At 41.2% G+C, this 21,022-nt stretch overlaps 1 protein-coding gene across 2 annotated transcripts in view; it reads left to right on the top strand.

The window, feature by feature from the left end:
- The first annotated feature begins 181 nt into the window (after positions 1-181).
- The window catches only part of LOC127876511 (nuclear pore complex protein Nup98-Nup96-like), a 94,123-nt gene continuing 73,282 nt past the window's right edge, over positions 182-21,022 (top strand). The window contains exons 1-9 of one of the 2 annotated variants that reach the window (XM_052421810.1): positions 182-309; positions 5,239-5,361; positions 5,652-5,804; positions 8,440-8,559; positions 9,126-9,206; positions 17,229-17,383; positions 17,763-17,910; positions 19,321-19,532; positions 20,221-20,346. In XM_052421810.1, the coding sequence (XP_052277770.1) occupies positions 5,313-5,361; positions 5,652-5,804; positions 8,440-8,559; positions 9,126-9,206; positions 17,229-17,383; positions 17,763-17,910; positions 19,321-19,532; positions 20,221-20,346 (1,044 nt within the window). In that variant the 5' untranslated portion in view covers positions 182-309; positions 5,239-5,312. Of the gene's footprint in view, positions 310-390; positions 554-5,238; positions 5,362-5,651; positions 5,805-8,439; positions 8,560-9,125; positions 9,207-17,228; positions 17,384-17,762; positions 17,911-19,320; positions 19,533-20,220; positions 20,347-21,022 lie in introns of those variants that run through there. The other variant, XM_052421811.1, reaches the window with a different exon arrangement.

Here is a 21,022-nt window from a genome sequence, read left to right on the forward strand (position 1 = left end):
AACTAACACACTGTTATTCTCTCTTTTATATCCTTTTATTTCAGACTTACTAACACTCTTGTCGGTCGACGCGCGACAGGTCTATGTCCTCAAAAGGGGTTCGACCTTAATGGAAGATAGATAGCTCCTTGTTTATATTTACTGCAATGTAGCCTCGAAATATGGTGACTTTACTTGGGTTTAGTCTTCTTAATTGGAAAAACCTCCTCGGTTTCCTATTATAAACTAAAAATAGCATTTGAAGGATACCGACCTAAAATTGCCAGCCATTTTGTAATAATTCACCTGGCGTCAACAAGATACTTCTAGGTAAAGCTGGTTTGAGGGATACTAATTCCGGCAACCCAAGTATATGAGCGCACTGCTATATTTGAGCTCACTTTTATATAAAACCCAGAACATCGAATTCCAGAACGCAAAATACAGACGTTGGCGCCTTCACGTGTTTTGAATTAAGACTTTTATTATTAAGTTACAATTGTTATATTCAACACTTGTTTAAAAGTTAAATTGCATATTCTTATATGTAGGATACATTATCGTATTGTGCCAGGTAACATATGTTGTTTACAGTTTTGAATTTTCTAAACATGACAAAACAGTATTTCCTGTATCATGGACGAACCATCTTTCAAACCTTTTAGAGTAACCCTGGGTTATATTGGACACACTATACAACAGAATGTCGAATATTTACATACAAAACGACCTCGCATTCAACCGTTTGAGCTTTGTTTAATTCTATATTTACGTTTTCATAGTATTAACTATTATGTAACCAATAATCCGATTGGGTGATGGAATAAATCGGTAATTTTGATTGGAAGATGCAAGTTTGTTTGGAGAGACATCCCCTCTTTACCTTGGCGAAAATCCGAGAGTCAGGAACATTTAAAACGGTCATTTTACAAGTAACGGTACGCTGTTAAATGTGTGAATATCATTGTGAGTAAACAAAATATTTGAACTGATATATTTATCTTCTGAAAAACACAATAAAACTACAGTCGATTGGTGTATAGCGGATTTTAGTGAGTAACAGATAGGTTAAACTTTTTTGTAAAATACTTTTATTCATGTTAAGATTTATAGTTTTCTATGAATTGAATACAAAAAGCCTATCATTGTTAAGTCGATTCAAGGTTTTTTGTTGACATGTGTCAATGTTTACAACTGTTGTTTTTTTTAAAAGCAAAACAAGGTCACGTTATGTACGCACCGTTTTTGTGACAACAGGAAAAGTACAGACAAATGGTTTCTTGATTTTTGCAGATTTTGTTTGGTAAACATAATGTTCATTGATGCGTACCATATAAAATAAGCATGAAAGCTGCAACTCCGTATTAAGTGAATAACGGACATGTGGTGACCCATATTCAGGAATGTGGGAATTGTCTCAAAATAATTATAGACTCAATTGAAGTTGCCCAATAAACATGTGGTTAGCGTGTGGCTATGATATTAATTAGTGTAAACATCATTTTTAATAAAAAATAATCAATCCAAACTAAAAATCGATTTCTCTGAAAACAATTTTTTACACTATCAAATCTATATATATAACAACAGTGTTCTGCCGTGGATCCGCCCTTGCGTCATTGGCGCACAAAAAAAGAGATTTGTCCCCACCAGTTTTACGTATATGGGTCCGCGGGCGCACAGAAATTAGGAATACAAATTAATCGATTAAATTTGAAAGTTGTTTAAGAAGTAGAGTAAATGCGTAATTAGAACGAATTATTTCATTGGACGTGACGTCATTTAGCTGCCAATCCTTAATTTACTTTAATAACACTTTATTTCATTGCAGTCTTCGAAATTAGCTTTGAAAAGTTACATGCCAGTCGGGCCAGTTACTTAAGAATTTTTACATGCCCAACATATTTTTTACATGCCCAAACTTTTTTAACCAAAATTATAACAAATCACAACATTTTAACACTTACATGCTACACATAGTAAAGCAGAACATTTGTTTCAATAGTAGTGAATACAACTACATCTAATCAGTCACTAGAATTAAGACGGTCGATTGTTACACCAGTGCTCTTGAAAAGAGCGTTCTCTGGTGTCCTCGTACCATTTCTTGGCTTCCTTTTTCTCTAAATGATTGTCAATTTTCTATTTTGGAAGAGCTTTATCAGGCTTAGCCCCATCAACATACCTAAGATACTGCATAGCCTCTATGTCGACAATGACATTTGTTTACATTGACAAAAACGGAAGCGTATTACTTGATTGAAATGATCGATTTAAAAAGCATCTTCTCGATTAATGTCTAGAGAAACCGCCGATAAGAACCGAATGTGACCGAACTGCATCGGTCAAAAACAATAACGATGACGTGTGCAAGCAGGTGTGTGTTGTTAAACCAATCGAATTTCATTGTTTTACAACTTACGGCAAGGTGTTTGTTCGCAAAATTGAAAAATAGATCTGCAAATATCAAGAACCGCTTACGATTTTTTTAATAAACTGTCAATTGGCTTCAATAATTTACATGCCCGGCGGGCCACAAACGTGAATTTTTGTATGTGCCTGGCAGTAATTTTACTCGCCACGGGCGATCGGGCGTGTGCTAATTTCGAAGACTGTCATTGGTAAGTTGAGACTATAAAAACCAATCAGTTATCAAGGAAATTTCCACACCTATCAAAATGGCGGAAAGTGACCTGCCTAAGAAAACAAAATCCATTTTGATTTTTTTTCTTCCGGAGAGGAAAGTAAGAAAATATATTTATAGTAATAACACCCCAACAGAGTCTTCCCAAGTACCAACATCGTTAAGCAATGACGAAAAAAGTCTGCCCCTAAACGTACATTCCAAGCAAATTGGCTTTGAGAATTTTCTTGGTTACTGTTTGACACAACACATGACATGCAGTTTGTGTATAAAGCCCAAACAAGAAAAAGCCTTTACTATCTGTAATTCTAATATGAAAAGGCTTTAGATCACTGGAGAAGTGTAAAGCAAATGTGAATCTTTGCCTCTAATTCCATTGAAGCAGATGTAGACAGACGTAGATGTTGACATTAAATACATGTAACTGTGCAAAGCTTTGTTAATATATTGACAATTCGCCTACTGAATGTAATAAGTCATGTAACTGACATTTTTATACATTTTTACTTTTTTCCATTTTTGTGTTCATTAAGGTGAAATACATCATCTGTTAAAATATTAAGTCAACCTTTTTGGTAAAAATAATGTTTTTATCAAATTTTTGAAATTTACATAACAAACACATGTCATTTTCTGAATGTAAAAAGTAGTGTAACTGACATTTTGTTAAATTTTCAGGAGAAGCAAAAAAATGTTTTATTAAAATAATAAACCTTTTTCCATATTCAAATTTTCTGATTAGTATTATAATAACACTTGAAAAACAAAACAAAACTCCAAATTGATATGTCTTTTTTAAAACAAAAACAAATTAAGAAAGGAGCAGTTACCATAATTTCAATACTGAAATATTTTTAGCGCAAAAAATAACGTAAGTGCTCTTACTGTATTTTGGATAATGTCTGAAAATATGCATTCCTGAACAATTCACAAAATGTCAGTTACCCTAGTTATTACATTAAGTAGACGAATTGTTTGACAGTTTTAAAAATTTAAAAAAATGTTCAAGTTTGAATTAGAATGTTACATCCTGTGGACTGGCTGTAGGAATAAATCTAGCCAGTTTAAGAGTGCAAGTAAAAGGTAATTAGTTTCTAAAAAATTAATTCTGCTACAAATGTATTTCTCTGTCCCTTTGTCCCTACTTTTTTAACCCTAAAGGGTCCCTGTCCCCAACAGTACAGATTCATGGCAGAACACTGTAACAAGGTATTCAACTCAAAATGACCCGAATATAGGGTGCATCGCTTTGAACGGACATTACTTCATCAATTGTGCAGCGATTTCCATGAACTTGGTCTTATTAAACGCAGAAATGAATTTCCTTTCTGGAAATGTACATATATTGCAATTATTTTTTACAAATGCTGTGTCAAATTTCAAGAAATAACCCGATACACGTGTAATTCGATAAAGACCTAAGCGATCCAGTAATGGCTGAATCCGTGTACCATGAAATTCGCGCTGTAAACAAATAATATTTTTTCGGAAATTTTCAATGTTTCAATAGGAAATACATGTGTCTATCTAGGTTTAATAGTTTAATTACTGAATGCATGGTGTTTACCTTGAAATGAGACTCGAAGTCACTAGCTATCTGTTATACACCAATCGACTGTATTACAAAAATTACATGTATTGTAAAAAAAATAAGAAAACTGTCCGATAATCCCCAGGTAGTAAATGCTTCGTAAAATGCTATCGGGGTTTATCTGACACCAAACTTTGGCAAGACCTATAGAACTTAGGCCTGTTTTCTATACTCGTATTAGATGAGCTCAAGAATCATTATGGCTTCGTTGCAAAATAGCGACATTGGAAGAAACGGACCATTAACTAAAATGACAATGTACATCTTGTATATGCGCGCTTTTCAGATATGGAAAAGGTATGGGATGTAAATATGCCATAAATTTGCAAATATATATTTATACGTAAAGTATCACTACAAAATACAAATTCACCGATGTATAGACTTTTCACAGCTTAAATAACATCACCATTAAGCCCAACAACGGAAATACATACAAGCAACAACTGTCCGATTTAAGCCTTTTAAGGTGTCGGATACAAGCCTTGGGACGTCCGGTTTTACCACTATAGTGGGGGGACATATTGTTTTTACCCTGTCTGTTGGTTAATTTGTGTGTTTGTTTGTTTGTTTGCGCCAACTTTAACATTTGCAAGAAATTTTGCAATATTGAAGATAGCAACTTGATATTTGGCATGCATGTGTGTATCTCATGGAGCTGCACATTTTGAGTGGTGAAAGGTCAAGTTCATCCTTCAAGGTCAAAGGTCAAATATTTAGCTTCAAAGCGGCGCAAAACTTGAAAAGGGGACATAGTGTTTCTGACGTCACAAGCACATATCTTGTTTTCAGAATGGTCTAGTTGAGTAGTTCTTTTGGTCTCAGGTGATCGCCTTAGGGCCCATGGCCCTCTTGTTTAATGTCACCATTTGAATTTTGAAAATGGACAGCTGAAGTTTCCTTTTTTCATTGAAAGCATACAGAGTAGATGTCACTGAGAGAAAAAAAATCATTTTGTAGTATGGTTGGAATTGATCATCCATGTTGTTAATATCATAATTATTTCATGTTGACAATATTTCAGGTATATGAATGCAGGTCACTTAATAGTGTGACAGTCTTTTCAAACTATCATCTCGCTGTTCAGCATCAGCAGCCATGTATAATAAACCGACGGGATTTAGCTCCCCCTTTCAAACAAACCAAGGTAAGTACATTTTAAGCTTGTAAAAAACATAAAATTACTATATCACTTTTTCAATTTGATACCAATTCATTAAAATCTTTCAAATCCTTTGACAGTGGATCATGTTAACAAAGAAAGATGTTGTGAATGATTACATCGTGGCAATATATCCTGTGGCATAAACCGTAATTTGTAAGTGCTTAAAAGTTAAAATATATTCTTCAATCTTGAGATCACATATTTGCTTAATGAATAAAAATATAACTGAATCCACTTTCAAGTTGGTGACTGATATGCCTTGTTTTTTTCAGCCTCGACCCCTGGCTTTGGTACCACTGGGTTTGGAGCCTCAACTCCTGCAGCAGGAAGCTCCATATTTGGGCAGAACAATGCACCAACCACTGGCGGCGGGCTGTTTGGGGGAACCACGAGTGCGTTTGGGACACAGGCTTCAACTGGATTTAGTAAGTGTCATGCCATATTCCATTTTGGTTCTTGTATTATTATTGTAATTTGTATCTTTTGTGTAATGTTGATATCAAGAATGGGCCTCTAGATTTCGAACATTCTTAATTTAGTAAAAATGTCATGCTATTTGTACGACGTACATACTGACAAAGTTTGTGAAGATTTTTATTATGCTCGCCAAAAATGTTCGGGGAGCATATAGTTGCCAGTTTGGAGTTTCTTCCTTACTTCCTTCCTTCCGTCACACTTTAGTTACAGCTTCTCATAGCGCCTTTAATATTTTACCGATCTCTTACATGTACATATTTGGCATGTAGGTACCTTGCATGGACCTCTACCTTTTGATGGGGTTTGAGGTCACTGGGGTGAAGGTCAAGGTCACAGAGGCTAATAATAGATTTTTCCGTAACAATTTTGTTACAGTTTCTCATAACACCTTCAATATTTTTCTGATTTCTTACATATTTGGCATGTAGGTACCTTTCATGAACCTCTACCTTTTGATGAGATTTGAAGTCACTGGGGTCAAGGTCACCGAGGCTAATAATAGATTTTTCTGTCACAATTTTGTTACAGTTTCTCATACCGTCTTCAATATTTTACCATTCTCTTACATATTTGGCATGTAGGTACCTTGCATGGACCTCTACCTTTTGATGAGGTTTGAGGTCACTGGGGTAAAGGTCACCGAGGCTAAAAATAGTTATTTCCGTCACAATTTTGTTACAGTTTCTCAAAGGGCCTTCAATATTTGACCGATCTCTTACATATTTGGCATGTAGGTACCTTGCATAGACCTCTACCTTTTGATGAAGTTTGAGGTCACTGGGGTCAAGGTCACCTAGGCTAATAATAGATTTTTTAAGGTGGTTATTAACACCTTGATAGACAAAGCGCATCATCGGGGAGCATCCATCAGTTTCACTGATATTCTTGTTTTAAACAGTTTTTTAAAGAAGCACTGCCATTTTAAATAAAACTAAGTGCAGGGGTTTTTTTTACTAAGAAAGTGACGCCGATATTCGGCGTCTTCCCCTACCAGAATTTTTCCCCTCAAAATACAATTTCCCCACCAAAAATATCATTTTTCACCAAAATATAATATTTTCTCTCAAAGAAATGTTTATTTGTTCTTTGGGCATTCGACAATTATCCAATTTGCACCATGTTCAACGAACTTTCTCTCTCTCTACAGACGAACACAAAAAATCTGGGAATCCCAGTTATTCTAAATATAGCTCTTAAATTGCGTCATGTAAACTGGGCAACTAATCGTAATAATCATGTGACTATTTTACTGGATACCGGTCTTGCGCGAGAGGGGTATTTCGTCAATAAATTACCGGAAACCAGTTGAATTTTCATCCGGGCTATGTGCAAGCCAAGATATAAACGTGAAAACAGAAAAAAGTCTCACAAACAAAATAAAACATTCGGACTCGGAAGATACTGAACGCATCAAGGCATTTTTTAAGAAAGAATCATCGAAAACCGTTTTAACCCAGCAGGATTCTGAGGTAATGAACATCGAACATTGTGAAAGTGAAAGTAGACAATCGGCAGCTGCCGCTCCTTTCCCTTCCAATACTGTAGCAGATCAAGATCGTCAACCCATTCATCATGAAATTGAAATCACAAAATTGACATCGTCCCCCGGCCCCAGTACAGAAATATAGTTGAAAGCATTTCCCAAAATTAGATCTACACCTGCAACTTAATTAAGGACTTTGACTTTAATACGTGTTAAATGTGTTTAAGAACAAAAAGGACGGAGACAAGCCTCTTTTGATGAGTTATTGACATTGAAATGAACAGTTTTTATTTTTTCCCCTAATATGTCTCTTTCGCACTCTTTTTTCCCCTTTCACCCAGCATCCAGCGTCTTCCCCTTTCTCTAAAAAAAAACCCCTGAAGTGAATAGAAAGGGAAATAAGTGGAGTTTTCATTCAAGAGCAAGCTAATTGTCCTTTCAAAACTCTGGGCTCATGGGGTCTGGTGAGACCATCATAGTGTTCACCCCTTAAAATAGTATACTTTTTTCCCCTATTTCAGCTTAAAATAACCCCCTCCAAACAAAAAAATCCCCTTTTCGCCAAAAAAGACACCAAATTCCCCTGTCTAAGGGCCCCGGTTCCAATCCCCGAGTGAAGCAAGGGCCTTGACAGTCATTTAAATAAGTAATGAGAATCTGTTGGTATGGGCAGCTTCAAGAAGTATTGTGTTTACCATCGTTATATGACAGGGCCCTCAATCTGTCAAATCCACTGCCGAAATTCGGCCGCATTCCCCCCCCCCCCCTGAAAAGTATACTTTTTTCCCCTTTTGGGGGGAAAAATTCTCCCTAAAAAAAAAAAAAAAAAAAAAAATTATAGATAGATGTCTCATAATTATTATATCTCAATTCTATTTTAATTTAATCTTTTCAAACATACTAAATTATGAAATAAGCAATGAATATAATGCAAACATGTACAAATGTAATAATTAGAGAGTAACTAAAAAATCCCCCAAAAAGGGAAACGCCGCGAAAATTCCCCCTGCTATGGGTAGCGACCCGCTTCCCCTAAAATGGATTGAGGGCCCTGTATGATAGTTGCTGGAATGAAGGAGATTTGTTTGTGTGTGTTACAGATTTTGGAGCTACCCCAAGTAGTACGGGAGGTCTGTTTGGTGCAAAAACCACTGCAAGCACAGGCCTGTTTGGAACACCTGCTGCAAACTCCTCCACAGCCTTTGGCTTTGGAAGCTCTGGTAGGTTCTAAAAGCTCGTCTGTATGAGCTGCCTCATGCAAAAAAGGGTCTTACACTGTATGTAGATTTTGAGCAGTGTTGTCAGGAGCTACCCTGTCTGCTTATGAGACCACGAAACCTAAGATGATTATATGAAGCACATGGCGTAACACACTTGAACTTTAATATATTTTCTGTTAGTTTCAATTTGTGTTTTTTAATGTACTTTAAAGGAAATAGAAATACTAGGTATGTGTTCAACATGTATCATACTAGCATTCTATTTATCGAATGAAGTAGGACGACAGGTCAGTTTGTATTAAGGGCAATGCTGCTAAATAACAATTGGTAAATCTTAAATAGCCAACTTCATCAAAATGTATGTAATGTTCATAATTTTTGTAAGCATATAGAGAAATTACCAGTATTAGATACGTTAAAAAATGTCCGTGCAAATAAAAGTCTTAATACATGTACATGTAACGCTATTCTTGGCAAACTATACAACAAAAGTTTTTTTATTGGGTTTAGAAACTTCCTTATATTGATAATCTTTATTAAGTGTCCAATGATCTCTATTCCTGTAGGTGGGTTTGGAACAACATCAACAGCAAGCACTGGCACTTTGTTTGGCACTAACACCAACACAGCTGGGGGCTTGTTCGGAGGTAATAAATGAGCCTCAGTCAGAGAAAACTGGGCTTGAAGTGGGCTTAATGCATGTGCATAAAGCGTCGTCCTAGATTAGCCTGTGCAATCCACACAGGCTAATAAGGTACAGCACTTTCTGCTTGTATGGTGCAATCCACACAGGCTAATAAGGTACAGCACTTTCTGCTTGTATGGTGCAATCCACACAGGCTAATACGGTACAGCACTTTCTGCTTGTATGGTGCAATCCACACAGGCTAATACGGTACAGCACTTTCTGCTTGTATGGTGCAATCCACACAGGCTAATACGGTACAGCACTTTCTGCTTGTATGGTGCAATCCACACAGGCTAATAAGGTACAGCACTTTCTGCTTGTATGGTGCAATCCACACAGGCTAATACGGTACAGCACTTTCTGCTTGTATGGTGCAATCCACACAGGCTAATACGGTACAGCACTTTCTGCTTGTATGGTGCAATCCACACAGGCTAATACGGTACAGCACTTTCTGCTTGTATGGTGCAATCCACACAGGCTAATACGGTACAGCACTTTCTGCTTGTATGGTGCAATCCACACAGGCTAATAAGGTACAGCACTTTCTGCTTGTATGGTGCAATCCACACAGCCTAATAAGGTACAGCACTTTCTGCTTGTATGGTGCAATCCACACAGGCTAATAAGGTACAGCACTTTCTGCTTGTATGGTGCAATCCACACAGGCTAATAAGGTACAGCACTTTCTGCTTGTATGGTGCAATCCACACAGGCTAATACGGTACAGCACTTTCTGCTTGTATGGTGCAATCCACACAGGCTAATACGGTACAGCACTTTCTGCTTGTATGGTGCAATCCACACAGGCTAATAAGGTACAGCACTTTCTGCTTGTATGGTGCAATCCACACAGCCTAATAAGGTACAGCACTTTCTGCTTGTATGGTGCAATCCACACAGGCTAATAAGGTACAGCACTTTCTGCTTGTATGGTGCAATCCACACAGGCTAATAAGGTACAGCACTTTCTGCTTGTATGGTGCAATCCACACAGCCTAATAAGGTACAGCACTTTCTGCTTGTATGGTGCAATCCACACAGGCTAATACGGTACAGCACTTTCTGCTTGTATGGTGCAATCCACACAGGCTAATACGGTACAGCACTTTCTGCTTGTATGGTGCAATCCACACAGGCTAATAAGGTACAGCACTTTCTGCTTGTATGGTGCAATCCACACAGGCTAATACGGTACAGCACTTTCTGCTTGTATGGTGCAATCCACACAGGCTAATACGGTACAGCACTTTCTGCTTGTATGGTGCAATCCACACAGGCTAATACGGTACAGCACTTTCTGCTTGTATGGTGCAATCCACACAGGCTAATACGGTACAGCACTTTCTGCTTGTATGGTGCAATCCACACAGGCTAATAAGGTACAGCACTTTCTGCTTGTATGGTATTTTTGGTTTAACGGAAGACTCTTCTAAACAAAAATCCTTTGTCTGCAGAAAGTGATGTCCCTGATCAGCCTGTGCGGACTGCGTCTGCAGAAAGTGATGTCCCTGATCAGCCTGTGCGGACTGTGTCTGCAGAAAGTTATGTCCCTGATCAGCCTGTGCGGACTGTGTCTGCAGAAAGTTATGTCCCTGATCAGCCTGTGCGGACTGTGTCTGCAGAAAGTTATGTCCCTGATCAGCCTGTGCGGACTGTGTCTGCAGAAAGTGATGTCCCTGATCAGCCTGTGCGGACTGTGTCTGCAGAAAGTTATGTCCCTGATCAGCCTGTGCGGACTGTGTCTGCAGAAAGTTATGTCCCTGATCAGCCTGTGCGGACTGTGTCTGCAGAAAGTTATGTCCCTGATCAGCCTGTGCGGACTGTGTCTGCAGAAAGTGATGTCCCTGATCAGCCTGTGCGGACTGTGTCTGCAGAAAGTTATGTCCCTGATCAGCCTGTGCGGACTGTGTCTGCAGAAAGTTATGTCCCTGATCAGCCTGTGCGGACTGTGTCTGCAGAAAGTGATGTCCCTGATCAGCCTGTGCGGACTGTGTCTGCAGAAAGTTATGTCCCTGATCAGCCTGTGCGGACTGTGTCTGCAGAAAGTTATGTCCCTAATTAGCCTGTGCGGACTGTGTCTGCAGAAAGTGATGTCCCTGATCAGCCTGTGCGGACTGTGTCTGCAGAAAGTGATGTCCCTGATCAGCCTGTGCGGACTGTGTCTGCAGAAAGTTATGTCCCTGATTAGCCTGTGCGGACTGTGTCTGCAGAAAGTGATGTCCCTGATCAGCCTGTGCGGACTGTGTCTGCAGAAAGTTATGTCCCTGATCAGCCTGTGCGGACTGTGTCTGCAGAAAGTTATGTCCCTGATCAGCCTGTGCGGACTGTGTCTGCAGAAAGTTATGTCCCTGATCAGCCTGTGCGGACTGTGTCTGCAGAAAGTGATGTCCCTGATCAGCCTGTGCGGACTGTGTCTGCAGAAAGTTATGTCCCTGATCAGCCTGTGCGGACTGTGTCTGCAGAAAGTTATGTCCCTGATCAGCCTGTGCGGACTGTGTCTGCAGAAAGTTATGTCCCTGATCAGCCTGTGCGGACTGTGTCTGCAGAAAGTTATGTCCCTGATCAGCCTGTGCGGACTGTGTCTGCAGAAAGTGATGTCCCTGATCAGCCTGTGCGGACTGTGTCTGCAGAAAGTTATGTCCCTGATCAGCCTGTGCGGACTGTGTCTGCAGAAAGTTATTGTCCCTGATCAGCCTGTGCGGACTGTGTCTGCAGAAAGTTATGTCCCTGATCAGCCTGTGCGGACTGTGTCTGCAGAAAGTGATGTCCCTGATCAGCCTGTGCGGACTGTGTCTGCAGAAAGTTATGTCCCTGATTAGCCTGTGCGGACTGTGTCTGCAGAAAGTGATGTCCCTGATCAGCCTGTGCGGACTGTGTCTGCAGAAAGTTATGTCCCTGATCAGCCTGTGCGGACTGTGTCTGCAGAAAGTTATGTCCCTGATCAGCCTGTGCGGACTGTGTCTGCAGAAAGTGATGTCCCTGATCAGCCTGTGCGGACTGTGTCTGCAGAAAGTTATGTCCCTGATCAGCCTGTGCGGACTGTGTCTGCAGAAAGTGATGTCCCTGATTAGCCTGTGCGGACTGTGTCTGCAGAAAGTTATGTCCCTGATTAGCCTGTGCGGACTGTGTCTGCAGAAAGTGATGTCCCTGATTAGCCTGTGCGGACTGTGTCTGCAGAAAGTGATGTCCCTGATTAGCCTGTGCGGACTGTGTCTGCAGAAAGTGATGTCCCTGATTAGCCTGTGCGGACTGTGTCTGCAGAAAGTGATGTCCCTGATTAGCCTGTGCGGACTGTGTCTGCAGAAAGTGATGTCCCTGATTAGCCTGTGCGGACTGTGTCTGCAGAAAGTGATGTCCCTGATTAGCCTGTGCAGACTGTGTCTGCAGAAAGTTATGTCCCTGATCAGCCTGTGCGGACTGTGTCTGCAGAAAGTGATGTCCCTGATTAGCCTGTGCGGACTGTGTCTGCAGAAAGTGATGTCCCTGATCAGCCTGTGCGGACTGTGTCTGCAGAAAGTGATGTCCCTGATTAGCCTGTGCGGACTGTGTCTGCAGAAAGTGATGTCCCTGATTAGCCTGTGCGGACTGTGTCTGCAGAAAGTGATGTCCCTGATCAGCCTGTGCGGACTGTGTCTGCAGAAAGTGATGTCCCTGATTAGCCTGTGCGGACTGTGTCTGCAGAAAGTGATGTCCCTGATCAGCCTGTGCGGACTGTGTCTGCAGAAAGTTATGTCCCTGATCAGCCTGTGCGGACTGTGTCTGCAGAAAGTGATGTCCCTGATTAGCCTGTGCGGACTGTGTCTGCAGAAAGTTATGTCCCTGATTAGCCTGTGCGGACTGTGTCTGCAGAAAGTGATGTCCCTGATCAGCCTGTGCGGACTGTGTCTGCAGAAAGTTATGTCCCTGATCAGCCTGTGCGGACTGTGTCTGCAGAAAGTTATGTCCCTGATTAGCCTGTGCGGACTGTGTCTGCAGAAAGTGATGTCCCTGATCAGCCTGTGCGGACTGTGTCTGCAGAAAGTTATGTCCCTGATCAGCCTGTGCGGACTGTGTCTGCAGAAAGTGATGTCCCTGATTAGCCTGTGCGGACTGTGTCTGCAGAAAGTTATGTCCCTGATTAGCCTGTGCGGACTGTGTCTGCAGAAAGTGATGTCCCTGATTAGCCTGTGCGGACTGTGTCTGCAGAAAGTTATGTCCCTGATCAGCCTGTGCGGACTGTGTCTGCAGAAAGTGATGTCCCTGATCAGCCTGTGCGGACTGTGTCTGCAGAAAGTTATGTCCCTGATCAGCCTGTGCGGACTGTGTCTGCAGAAAGTGATGTCCCTGATCAGCCTGTGCGGACTGTGTCTGCAGAAAGTGATGTCCCTGATTAGCCTGTGCGGACTGTGTCTGCAGAAAGTGATGTCCCTGATTAGCCTGTGCGGACTGTGTCTGCAGAAAGTGATGTCCCTGATCAGCCTGTGCGGACTGTGTCTGCAGAAAGTTATGTCCCTGATCAGCCTGTGCGGACTGTGTCTGCAGAAAGTGATGTCCCTGATTAGCCTGTGCGGACTGTGTCTGCAGAAAGTTATGTCCCTGATTAGCCTGTGCGGACTGTGTCTGCAGAAAGTGATGTCCCTGATCAGCCTGTGCGGACTGTGTCTGCAGAAAGTTATGTCCCTGATCAGCCTGTGCGGACTGTGTCTGCAGAAAGTTATGTCCCTGATTAGCCTGTGCGGACTGTGTCTGCAGAAAGTGATGTCCCTGATCAGCCTGTGCGGACTGTGTCTGCAGAAAGTTATGTCCCTGATCAGCCTGTGCGGACTGTGTCTGCAGAAAGTGATGTCCCTGATTAGCCTGTGCGGACTGTGTCTGCAGAAAGTTATGTCCCTGATTAGCCTGTGCGGACTGTGTCTGCAGAAAGTGATGTCCCTGATTAGCCTGTGCGGACTGTGTCTGCAGAAAGTTATGTCCCTGATCAGCCTGTGCGGACTGTGTCTGCAGAAAGTTATGTCCCTGATCAGCCTGTGCGGACTGTGTCTGCAGAAAGTGATGTCCCTGATTAGCCTGTGCGGACTGTGTCTGCAGAAAGTGATGTCCCTGATCAGCCTGTGCGGACTGTGTCTGCAGAAAGTTATGTCCCTGATCAGCCTGTGCGGACTGTGTCTGCAGAAAGTGATGTCCCTGATTAGCCTGTGCGGACTGTGTCTGCAGAAAGTTATGTCCCTGATTAGCCTGTGCGGACTGTGTCTGCAGAAAGTGATGTCCCTGATTAGCCTGTGCGGACTGTGTCTGCAGAAAGTGATGTCCCTGATTAGCCTGTGCGGACTGTGTCTGCAGAAAGTGATGTCCCTGATTAGCCTGTGCGGACTGTGTCTGCAGAAAGTGATGTCCCTGATTAGCCTGTGCGGACTGTGTCTGCAGAAAGTTATGTCCCTGATTAGCCTGTGCGGACTGTGTCTGCAGAAAGTGATGTCCCTGATTAGCCTGTGCAGACTGTGTCTGCAGAAAGTTATGTCCCTGATCAGCCTGTGCGGACTGTGTCTGCAGAAAGTGATGTCCCTGATTAGCCTGTGCGGACTGTGTCTGCAGAAAGTGATGTCCCTGATCAGCCTGTGCGGACTGTGTCTGCAGAAAGTGATGTCCCTGATTAGCCTGTGCGGACTGTGTCTGCAGAAAGTGATGTCCCTGATTAGCCTGTGCGGACTGTGTCTGCAGAAAGTGATGTCCCTGATCAGCCTGTGCGGACTGTGTCTGCAGAAAGTGATGTCCCTGATTAGCCTGTGCGGACTGTGTCTGCAGAAAGTGATGTCCCTGATCAGCCTGTGCGGACTGTGTCTGCAGAAAGTTATGTCCCTGATCAGCCTGTGCGGACTGTGTCTGCAGAAAGTGATGTCCCTGATTAGCCTGTGCGGACTGTGTCTGCAGAAAGTTATGTCCCTGATTAGCCTGTGCGGACTGTGTCTGCAGAAAGTTATGTCCCTGATCAGCCTGTGCGGACTGTGTCTGCAGAAAGTTATGTCCCTGATCAGCCTGTGCGGACTGTGTCTGCAGAAAGTTATGTCCCTGATTAGCCTGTGCGGACTGTGTCTGCAGAAAGTGATGTCCCTGATCAGCCTGTGCGGACTGTGTCTGCAGAAAGTTATGTCCCTGATCAGCCTGTGCGGACTGTGTCTGCAGAAAGTGATGTCCCTGATTAGCCTGTGCGGACTGTGTCTGCAGAAAGTTATGTCCCTGATTAGCCTGTGCGGACTGTGTCTGCAGAAAGTGATGTCCCTGATTAGCCTGTGCGGACTGTGTCTGCAGAAAGTGATGTCCCTGATTAGCCTGTGCGGACTGTGTCTGCAGAAAGTGATGTCCCTGATTAGCCTGTGCGGACTGTGTCTGCAGAAAGTGATGTCCCTGATTAGCCTGTGCGGACTGTGTCTGCAGAAAGTGATGTCCCTGATTAGCCTGTGCGGACTGTGTCTGCAGAAAGTGATGTCCCTGATTAGCCTGTGCAGACTGTGTCTGCAGAAAGTTATGTCCCTGATCAGCCTGTGCGGACTGTGTCTGCAGAAAGTGATGTCCCTGATTAGCCTGTGCGGACTGTGTCTGCAGAAAGTGATGTCCCTGATCAGCCTGTGCGGACTGTGTCTGCAGAAAGTGATGTCCCTGATTAGCCTGTGCGGACTGTGTCTGCAGAAAGTGATGTCCCTGATTAGCCTGTGCGGACTGTGTCTGCAGAAAGTGATGTCCCTGATCAGCCTGTGCGGACTGTGTCTGCAGAAAGTGATGTCCCTGATTAGCCTGTGCGGACTGTGTCTGCAGAAAGTTATGTCCCTGATCAGCCTGTGCGGACTGCGTCTGCAGAAAGTTATGTCCCTGATCAGCCTGTGCGGACTGTGTCTGCAGAAAGTGATGTCCCTGATTAGCCTGTGCGGACTTTGTCTGCAGAAAGTTATGTCCCTGATCAGCCTGTGCGGACTGCACAGACTAATGTGGGACAAAGTGTTATCCACATTCATTAAGCCCACTTTTCAAGATAGTTCTATCACATGGCATGCATGATGTCATATGTTATGAGCCCAACTCTTTTTTTACGTTAAGCATAACAAATTTTGCATTCTGACATCATGTCAGTCTAAAACTTTTTCTGGCATATCTAGTAAAATATGAAGTTTTTTTCTGCCAGTTAAAAGAATGTGATAAAAATTATCTGATTTGAGTTATATCATGAAATATTTCATTGAATGACGAAAAATATTGTTTAAAAGCATACCAACAACTGGGTTGCATACAAATTTCCTGTTATCTTTTATTGAAATGTGGTATAATATGACAACTGGTGTCAGATTAACGTGTGTGTACGTTTATATAAGAATATGGCATAAAACTTTACAAAATACACAAAAAAAGTTACAAAATCATAAATGTTTTACTTATGCTTACATTAAACATTTTATTTATATTTCTTTAAATCATTACATCTTAAGTTAATAAAACCATGAACAAATGCGAAAGTTGAAGAAAAACATTTCTTCTTCTGAAAACTAAGTACAGCTCTTAAAATTGTTGATATTAATGAGCCCTGCTTTTGTAAATGGTGTTAAATGCATGTGCGTAAAGTGGCGTCTCAGATTAGCCTGGGCAGTCCACACCAGACTTCCTTTAATAAATAAATTAAATGCTCAAAGAGTGCCAGTGCTGACTGCACAGGCTAATATTTGATGACACTTTATGCACATGCAGGCTGAGGCTCAGTTTTGTTTAACCCTTTCAGTGCGGGAACCGAATTTTAAAGGCCTTTGCAAACAGTTTGGATCCAGATGAGACGCCACATAACGTGGCGTCTCATCAGGATCCAAACTGTTTGCTATTCTAATAGTATTCTTTGAAAAAAAAATCGAATAAAATGCTTATTTTAGAAATTCAGCAGACGACATTTTAGCAGACGACAAATTTCCCAGCATGCAAAGGGTTAAATGTGTCTAAAATCTGGATTGATTCCACTTTTCAGGGTTTGGGGGTCAGGCCCAGCAGCCTGGGACCACGGTAAAGTTTATTCCATTCGCGGCCACAGACACCATGGTGAAGAACGGTACCACCCAGACCATCAATACACGGCTCCAGTGTATCACGGCAATGAAGGAATACGAGAATAAAAGCTTGGAGGTGTGCTTAGAACTAGACTAAATTATAATCTTTCCATTAACTCTTTCTTGCTCAGCATAGTGAAAATGGCTTTATGCAAACAGCTTAAAACAAAAACAGCCTGTGAGTAACTCGCAGTCAGTTCAGGTTTTATGCTGTTTGCTAGTCAACAGTATATATATAGGTTGTAAATGCAGCTATTAAAACTTGAAAACTATAAAGAAAGGTGTTTTGTTTGATGTGATTTTCTAAGAAAAATACAAATGCATCAATATGCATATCTAAGTGTAAAGGGTTGATTATGACCCAAGTTTACATTTTCCAAAAATAAAATAAGCTTTGCTACGTGAAGCCTTAAATTTACATTTATCCCGTTCATTATTGAATGTATTTTCTGCAGGAACTAAGAGTAGAGGATTACCTAGCAGGACGCAAAGGGCAGGCATTACCCACAACGGGATTCGGATTCGCCTCCCCTGTCACGTCGACCCAGCAGTCAGCACCATTCTCGTTTGGAGCCACTAAACCTACTGGATTTGGAACATCAAGTATGATTTTGAATTCTATGGTGTTTACCCAGGGCTGGTTATGCTAGTTGGTAAATAACCCAAGTACTCATTGACTTATTTGTATTCAAGCGCTTTTTATCTTATTTAGCACGGATCAAATACATGATTTTCCCAAGTTTACATTTGAAAGCTTATTTCCTTTTCTCAGTATAGTTGATATAATATTATAGAGGGCTAGGTCTTTTCCCTAAATTAAGAACAAAATCTGGAACTCGATCCCAAAATGAGCTGTTCTAATGTTATGCCAGAACAAACTTTCATTTAACAAGGTTGCAGCTAATTCCGTCTGACCTAGTATAATTTGCCAGTACAAATGTACCAGGACCAATAGATATTAGAAGAATAATGTCCCTCATTGTTGGTTAATATCCTGATAATTTTTTTTTTTTTTATTGGACTGGCCTGTCAAATAAAGTCAAGGCCAGTTATAGTTACGAGATTACCAGACTTATGGTCAGGGCAGAGACTGTGTGCATTAAATCTTATGTGCAGTTTTATACAGGAAAGAAATACAGATATTTTTCATGAAACCACACAGTTTTTGTACACACACAACTTACATTATAAAAGGCGGAGGGATATAGAATTGGCATTGTCAGTCCGTCCATCTGTCGCAAAACTTTTGAGGGCTATATCTCAGAAACGATATATCAACGTAAAACTATATAGATATTTATTTTAGGAGAAGTGCCATGCACAAGAACCATAACTCTACACCAGGGATTATTTTATTGATTTAAGGAAAGGGCTGGCATTCCATTTTGGGGAAATAATTATCTACAAATCTGAAAATGGGGAAGAAATTTCTCAAAGTAATCTTGAAATTTTGGGACATTTGCATCATTTTAAAGAAATTCTCTGTGGGGGAGAGACCTTTCCTTGGGGTTAGGGTACTATATAAGGCACATGCTAAAGCTGGGAAAAAGTCATGTCCACTTTCTTTAATAAGAGTTATAGCCCTTTATTGTTGTTTTTTTGTGATGAAACTTTTCATGGCTCTATCTCAGGTAAGCTACAAGATTTTAACATGAAACTTAATGTGTGTGTAGAAATCATCAGGAAGAAGTGCTATGCACAAGAACCATAACCTGACACTTTCTAAACTAAGAGTTATTGCCCTTTGTTGTTTTTACATGATTTAACTTTTCAAGGCTAGATTTCAGATACGCTAAAAGATTTCAACATGAAGCTTACATAGATATCAATGAGGAGAATTGCAATGCATAAAAATAAATACCCTACACTTAATTATTTTTTTATGATTATTCTGTATTTCCAGGGATTTTCAACCATCCTTTAAAAAAGCTTTGGAAGGGGATATCAACTCAACGAATTTGCTTGTTACCTTTAAATTTAATATTTTGCAAAAAAGAAATGTAAATGTTTTAGCTGGATTTGGGACAAGTACTTCCACTGGGACAGGCGGCTTATTTGGGCAGACTTCTCAGTCGGGCCTTGCCACAGGGGGGCTGTTTGGACAGAGCAAGCCAGGAGGGTTCTTCAACACCGCCACCACCACTGCTGCCCAGACTGGGTTTGGAGGCTTTGGGACAAGCACCAGCACAGGGACTGGAGGACTTTTTGGAAGCACTGCAGCAAAGGTAACAGTCAGTTATTTGCAAGTATTCTTATTATTATTATGTCCGGCCCACTTGCTCCTTTGGTAGAGTGCCGGACTACTCATCCGTCCAAGGATTTTGGGTTCCATCTACCATATTTGAAACCCTCTCGAGTTGATTTCCTGGGCCTAGAACCAGTACTTGGTGTTCGAAGGGGAGATCTAAAGAATGCTCCCACAGTGGGGATCGAAGCTGACCTCCGTGTCGCTAGACGGACACCATGTTCACTACACCATGGCAACATTATATTACCTTTAACCTTAGATGTTGCTTTAACTTTAAAAGCAGGTGGATTTCATATAAATTGAAAAGGGAAATTAATGTATACTTTTATATATCTTCATAAGTGGTAGGTTGCAATTTATTATTTTTGCCTATAGCCAGCTGAATCAGCCACAGCAGGGTGGTATTAAATTCTTGCCATATCCACTTTCAATGGTGTAGCCTTGTGTAAGTTGTGGGAAAACTGGACTTTAAGCATGAAGGTGATGTGTCAGAACAGGGTAATCAGGGATGACTCTTTCCATGTAAACTGGAACTTTGCAAAGTAGAAACTGCATTTAAACTAAAAATACCATAAAAGTGGAATGTACAGGGTAATCTGAGACAACACTTCATTCACATGCATTTAGTCAAGAATGCTGCTCAGTCTTGTCATGTATTTTCTCAGCCACTGTTTGGCACCACTACAACCCAGGCCACAGGTCTGTTTGGCGCAAGCACGGGCACAACGGGGTTTGGCCAGCCTACAGCAAGCACTGGGTTTGGAGGCTTTGGGACGTCCACCCCAGCTACGGTGAGTGTGTGAAGGTTTGCTTTTTTGTTTAATCCTTTACAACTTGTATATCCATTTTACGTGTTTGAAGTCCCTTTGAAAATCAACATAAATTTCAGACCTTTCTTAATAGATTTAAGTGTTTTTTTTAAGTCTGATGAGCAGCAAACAGCATAAAATCTGAACAGCCTGTGAGTTGCTTGCAAGTTGTTCTGTTTTTTTGCTGGTTGCCTATACCCATTGTCCCTTTGCGTTTGAGCAGGCCAGTGTTAACCCTTTGCATGCTGGGTAATTTGTCATCTGCTAAAATGTCGTCTGCTGAATTTCTAAAATTAGCATTTTCTTCAATTTTTGTTCAAAGAATACTATCAGAGTAGCAAAAGTTTGGATCCAGATGAGACGCCACGTTCTGTGGCGTCTCATCTGGATCCAAACTGTTTGCAAAGGCTTTCAAAATTCGGTTCCAGCAATGTAAGGGTTAATTTACATGATCATTCATATGTTGAGAGTTGTTGTCTGATAGTATCAAACAAGATTTTCATGAAAGAGTTTCTTAGATATTTGTGTACCTGTGCACCTTTAGAGTTGTTCAATATCTGGTCTTCAAAAAACTCTTGACTTGCTAAGACAATCTGTCAGACCTACAGACCAAACACTAGTGAGCAAAACTAAATAATTAATTGTTTTTTGCAGATTA

Source organism: Dreissena polymorpha, chromosome 4 (genome assembly GCF_020536995.1).
Source record: "Dreissena polymorpha isolate Duluth1 chromosome 4, UMN_Dpol_1.0, whole genome shotgun sequence".
Classification (NCBI taxonomy): domain Eukaryota; kingdom Metazoa; phylum Mollusca; class Bivalvia; order Myida; family Dreissenidae; genus Dreissena; species Dreissena polymorpha.